Raw genomic sequence first — 6,380 nt, 5'->3', positions numbered from 1 at the left:
CCCGCGGCGGAGAAGACGCCCGGCCACCCAGGTACGCGCCCTCGGGGGAGCCACGGGGCTGCCCTCGGCTTGGGGTGGTGGTGCCTGTGTCCCTTGTGTCCCTCCTTGCCCCGGGGGTGCGGGGGGCGCGGTGCCGCGGGCACGGAGGGGTCCGGGTTCCGCTGCGCCCACTTCTCCGCGCCGCGGAGCCCCTGCAAGTCCCCAGGGCACCCGCAGCCTTAAATTCTCCAGAGAAGCCGGACTTCGAGGTCTTCGGGTCTTCTCCACCTGACCCCGCTCACCCCAGTTCTCCCCCCTTTTTCTCCTCAGATGTCTCTCCGGCTTCCTCCAGCTCTGGGACACTCATCCGGTACACCCCCGACTCTGCCACTAGCCCCACCGCCGAGTGCCCATCTCCCCACCCCTCTTTACAGAAGGTCAAGGAAGAAGTCGAGGGTGTGGTGAGGAAGGCCAAGAGCCGCACGGCCTTCTCCCAGGAGCAGCTGCAAATCCTGCACCAGCGGTTCCAGAGCCAGAAGTACCTCAGCCCCCAGCAGATCCGGGAGCTGGCTGCTGTCCTGGGGCTCACCTACAAGCAGGTGAACATCTTGCTCTGAGCAGCCGAATCCGCATCCCTGGGGTGAAGCCATCTGGCGAGCAGGGGTTTTGGTTGTTTGTTTTTTTTTTTCTTTATTCTTAGACCCCAGAACTGAGTTTCTTTCGTGGTCTTGTTAATGTCATTGCTTATGTGAGAGAGCAGAGGGTGTGAAAACTTATGAGTCAGTCTTCCTCTTACGTTTGGTTCCAGAATTACCCACCCACTCCGTGCAGGTGTTTGAAAGCACGTACATGAAGAGCAGGGTTGTGCAGAGTCAGGTTACTGTTCTGTGTGGACACGTGTTGTCTCTGAATGTGAAAAGTCAGACACTCGCACCGCTCTGCAAGTTGGATTTCTTAGTCAGAATGGCACCTGGGTCTGTCCCTAGAGAGAAGGTCCTTGCCCCACCAGCCGCTGGGGTCTGACTGGGCTCAGGAGTACTCTCTCCTGAGCCAAGCACTGATCTTGGCACAACAGTGAGATGATGCTGCTGGACAAGCTGCGTATCTGCAGTTGTCTTGGCCTGCTTTTCAGGTAGGGCATTTGATGCCGTGAGAGATCCCACAGTGATCTGAGGAGTGAGAGTGTTTTCATGTCTCAGCTCTGTGATTTTTGTGGCTACCCGGGTCTGCTGCATATCGTTAAACTGCTGAAATTATGTACTATATTAGAAGCCAAGCAGAAACTGGATAACGCCCTGTGTCTTTTCTCCATCGCTTCTAGGTGAAAACATGGTTTCAGAATCAACGGATGAAATTTAAACGTTGCCAGAAGGAGAGCCAGTGGGTGGAAAAAGGAATGTATCTACCGCAGGTGAGAGAATTCCCCCTTGCCCCATCACCACCAGCCACTGTTACTCCAGTCTGTGGGCAGAAGTGCACCATGTCTAACCTGCTAATTCGAATCATGCACAATTATGAAGCCAGTTGTATTTCTTGTAATAAGGCCTACAGAGGCATCTATTTTAAGCCTGCCCTTGCACCGAAAGAGCTTTGTTTCCAGTCTACTTAACTCCAACTTGAGACTAGATAGAAAAAACAGCCAAAGAGGGCCAGCAAAGATACTCATGCTGTTTCCCTCCCCAGCATGGTTCTCCTAGACATGGAGATAATGGTTGAGTTGGAGATGACTAACTTAATCATCTCGACTATTATTAGTCTACAGTCAGTATGAAAAAAATGCTATTGTTTGGCTTGGGGGAGGGGGTGGGGAGAAAGGAGGGCCCATCCAAAAGAACAGGCACGGTGGCTGTGGCCCCCCACATTACCGAACAGCCTTCTCTGTCTCTCCTAGAATGGGTTTCATCAGGCTGCATACCTGGATATAACCCCCACGTTTCACCAGAGCTTCCCTGCCGGTGCCAGCAGAAACCTCCCGGCTGTGACCAACGTGCACCAGGCTTACGCCAGTGGGCAGACTTACGGGAATGGGCAGAGCCTGTACTCCATCATGGCTGTGGAGGATGAGGGGTTCTTTGGAAAAGGTGGGACAAGCTGCAATACCCAGCAAGCCATGGATTTATTAAACCAGCAGATGAACTTCTATCACGGCTACTCTGGCGATGTGGATTACATCAGCCTGGAGTCGGAAGACGCCTACAGCTTTCAGAGCCCCTCTGACAGTGCTTCACTGTTCTCAAGCTCTTCTGTACGGCATCAGTGTCAGGCCCCTTGGCATCAGCTGGGGACCCAGAGTGGTTATGAGTCTTAGGTCTAAGTATTTTTTTTTCCTCCCTTCTGTTGTCTCTCCTGAGGTTTATAGGGTCTTGACTCAGGGATGCAGTTTCTATTCCTTTCTCTTGCCCTTCCTCCCCATTTCCTGTTTTAACCATTGGTGGGGCTCAGCACCCTGCTGCCTTGGGCTAGTTTTCTGTTTAAAGGCACCTGTCAGTTCATAGCTAGCCCTTGGCAAGGGTGTTTTGTGTGTAGATAGATGAAACTTCATGGAGGGGAATGTGCAATGCCATAGCTAGAAGCAGCAGAGGTGGTAAAGGTCTATGTTTGCTGTCCAAGTCTCACCTTCCTCCGCTGCCTCTATAGGACATGATCTCTAATTCTTGCCCTGTGTATCTTGCAGCAGAGCTTTGCTGGAGAAAACCCTGTACTTCAGCATATTTCTGCTAGAGCTACCCTGTTGTAGCCCAGAATCTTTCCTGCTGTCTTGCCTATTTCTCTTGCTACCTCAGTCAGCTACCTGCTAATAGATTCTTCATCTGCATCCTCTCCTCCCTCGCCAGAAAGCTGCATGCGATCATCTGATTTTTAGATTACTTGATCCAGTTACTTTCAGAAGCTCCTCCGGGAGGGGTCAGCACCTGCCTACCCCATTTCTGCCCTCCTGTGTACATGGGGCAGTTCAGAGGAGAAGAGCAGCAGAGGAGAGAAGGTGCAGTAGAGTATTGTCCATATCTCACGTGGAAACTTTGGGTTTCAAAGCTGCTATAACCTACTTGTGCCTGTCGGCTTATTCAGGATGGTGTCTCTAGGACTGTCCCCACCCACTTCACATCTTGCCTTTCTGCCTCTATCTGCTGAGAGACTGTTGGCTTTGTCCCAACCTGCAGATTGCAGCAGAGAGTAGCCCAAAGTGCCACTGATGGAAGTGTGAGGAGTGGCTGTGTGTAGCCATCTCTGGAGTGGTGAGAACAGTCTGCTTCTCTGTACATGATGGTCCCCTAGCACTTCACAAACACAGCACCACTACAGTGCAGCTTTCTCTGGGACAGAAGCATGCAGCTATGTTTTAAAGGACTCTTGTTATTTTACAGGTGATGTTTGATGTCACTTATCCTGGAACCTGGATGTTGGGGGAGGGGGATCCTGTTGGGTCCTGGTGGAGTTGTCATCCAAGGGGCTAGAAGGGGATGGTTCCCCATGCTCTTGACTAATCCCAGTTTTAAGAGTGTAAACTAGTAGGATTTCTGTCCCTTCCCCAGGGCTTAGTTGGATCTCTTCTGTATTGTTCTGAAAAGGGCACTGGCTGCCTCATCTGACTACAGTACCCAAGCTCTGGGGGAGGTGAAAAGTTTAGAGAAACCTAGTTTGACAAAATGAGGAAAATGCGAATTGAAATTTTCAGTTCCTTCTTTTTGAAATAACTTAATCATCCTTTCCAGTATGGAGAAACTGGAAGTCAGCTCTAACCTCTGCAAAACTTTTTTTCCAATATGTGGAATTGCAGAGTCAGTGTCTGCCACTGCCCAAGAATACAAAATGGCATGAGCTGGCAAGAGGAAATGAAACGGTAAAAGCATAAATATCTCTATGGTAGAGTTGTTTTTGTGGTTAATGCACGGTTTTTACTGCAACCCTGTCTTCACATGTCTGCAGAAGGGTTGTGTTAAAGTTCCACTGCAAAGGAGGCAAATGTTTGTTGTTGTTCCAGAATAACAATGTTTCTCTTAAAGCATATTTTCTTGCAGTGATCCCAAGCATGTGTTTTACTATGTGCATGTTGTCTTTTATAACTTTGTTACTGTTTAATGTTGTTACAGACTGTTTGAATTGAAATAAATTACTTTTATTTTAATGTTGAAACAGTGTCACCAGCTTGCATCCCAACGGCCTGCTGCCAGAATGGTTATTGTGCGCAGGTTAGACCAGCTGAGGGGAAAAAAGTAACCCCACCCCTATTGTGTTTCTCCCAGAGGTAGGATCAAGCAACTGTTTAAAAGGAGTAGGTCACAAAAGTCTCAGCCTTGTTTTTGACATGCAGGTGTGTTGCTGAGCACATGGTGGGGCTCCGAGGAGGAGGCAACTGGACTGCTAGCTGCTGGCTTGCAGTAATGTGCAGCCCTGTAACGTGCTTGTATTAGCCCTGAAACTGCTGTGCTTCAGAACAACTATTCAAGTATGAGGGTAGGAGCAAAGAAAGTGTCTTTTGAGACTGTGTGGCCACCTGCTGTTGCTCCAGAAGGTCACAGTTCGAGGTCTGGGAGTCCTGCCTCACTGAGGCTGAAGCTCTCTTGGGGTCCTTGTGCTAACCTCAAATGGCAGCAGAAGTTTGTGTAGAATGAATCCTGCACTGAAACAAAAACTTAGTACTTTATCTACTTTGCCCCAAGGCTGCATTTATCTCCTCTTAGCAGCTGGGAGTGACATTTAAAAGGTACTGAGCCACACTGAGACTGAAGCAGTGCATTAGTATCCAACCTTTTTCTGTTCAATGAGCTTTGGTTTCAGAGCCTTGCTTTCCTTACATACTTCAGTTTGAAAACCTGTGCAGCCAAGGGCTGCAAGTGTCCATGGGCAGCAGCACTGACAGAATAAGGCAGTTGTCTGTATTCAACAGCTGATGCTATGGCTTTATCAGCAGAATTAAGCTTCTATTAATAGCCATAGTTTAAACTAGCAAAAATTATCTGCTTGGGTTTAATCCCAGGTTCCATAAACTACAGTACACCAACAAAGCTTTTTTCCGTTTGAAAGGGGTAGTTCAATAGGTAATCCCACGGAGCACAACTAGCTAAACTGGCAGCTGACTGCTATGGCTCAAAGTGTCATGGGTCCTTTGACCAGAACCTGCTTGTGTGGGTGCCAAAGCGCGTCTGCTTTCCTCTTGCAATACTGTACTGCTTTGCTTCCAAGGGCGAGGTGGAAGATGGGCAGGAAGGCAAAAGGGAGTGGAGGTTTGAGCCTGTAGGGGAGGAAGAAGGGCTGAGTTGTCCATGTGTGTGCTGCCTCTGAGAAGAGGTAAGTCTGACCTGGAATTTCCCCCTCTTCCAGGCCAGACTTACCTCTTCTCAGAGGCAGCACACACATGGACAACTCAGCCCTTCTTCCTCCCCTACAGGCTCAAACCTCCACTCCCTTTTGCCTTCCTGCCCATCTTCCACCTCGCCCTTGGAAGCAAAGCAGTACAGTATTGCAAGAGGAAAGCAGACGCGCTTTGGCACCCACACAAGCAGGTTCTGGTCAAAGGACCCATGACACTTTGAGCCATAGCAGTCAGCTGCCAGTTTAGCTAGTTGTGCTCCGTGGGATTACCTATTGAACTACCCCTTTCAAACGGAAAAAAGCTTTGTTGGTGTACTGTAGTTTATGGAACCTGGGATTAAACCCAAGCAGATAATTTTTGCTAGTTTAAACTATGGCTATTAATAGAAGCTTAATTCTGCTGATAAAGCCATAGCATCAGCTGTTGAATACAGACAACTGCCTTATTCTGTCAGTGCTGCTGCCCATGGACACTTGCAGCCCTTGGCTGCACAGGTTTTCAAACTGAAGTATGTAAGGAAAGCAAGGCTCTGAAACCAAAGCTCATTGAACAGAAAAAGGTTGGATACTAATGCACTGCTTCAGTCTCAGTGTGGCTCAGTACCTTTTAAATGTCACTCCCAGCTGCTAAGAGGAGATAAATGCAGCCTTGGGGCAAAGTAGATAAAGTACTAAGTTTTTGTTTCAGTGCAGGATTCATTCTACACAAACTTCTGCTGCCATTTGAGGTTAGCACAAGGACCCCAAGAGAGCTTCAGCCTCAGTGAGGCAGGACTCCCAGACCTCGAACTGTGACCTTCTGGAGCAACAGCAGGTGGCCACACAGTCTCAAAAGACACTTTCTTTGCTCCTACCCTCATACTTGAATAGTTGTTCTGAAGCACAGCAGTTTCAGGGCTAATACAAGCACGTTACAGGGCTGCACATTACTGCAAGCCAGCAGCTAGCAGTCCAGTTGCCTCCTCCTCGGAGCCCCACCATGTGCTCAGCAACACACCTGCATGTCAAAAACAAGGCTGAGACTTTTGTGACCTACTCCTTTTAAACAGTTGCTTGATCCTACCTCTGGGAGAAACACAATAGGGGTG

The 6,380-nt window shown here is 49.0% G+C and overlaps 1 protein-coding gene across 1 annotated transcript; it reads left to right on the top strand.

Annotated features, from left to right (window-relative positions):
- Nucleotides 1–2,287, top strand: LOC113488769 (homeobox protein NANOG-like; the record flags this gene model as incomplete). Its single annotated transcript, XM_026864083.1, has 4 exons — nucleotides 1–31; nucleotides 310–578; nucleotides 1,301–1,390; nucleotides 1,871–2,287. Coding segments are annotated over 4 exons (807 nt in total), but the record flags the coding sequence as incomplete, so codon positions are not given.
- Nucleotides 2,288–6,380: the final 4,093 nt, after the last annotated feature.

This window comes from Athene cunicularia (genome assembly GCF_003259725.1).
Source record: "Athene cunicularia isolate RWA chromosome 1 unlocalized genomic scaffold, athCun1 chr1_part2, whole genome shotgun sequence".
NCBI classification, from domain to species: domain Eukaryota; kingdom Metazoa; phylum Chordata; class Aves; order Strigiformes; family Strigidae; genus Athene; species Athene cunicularia.
The sequence above is the reverse complement of the archived record's forward strand: the minus strand, read 5'-3'. Positions and strand labels throughout refer to the sequence as shown.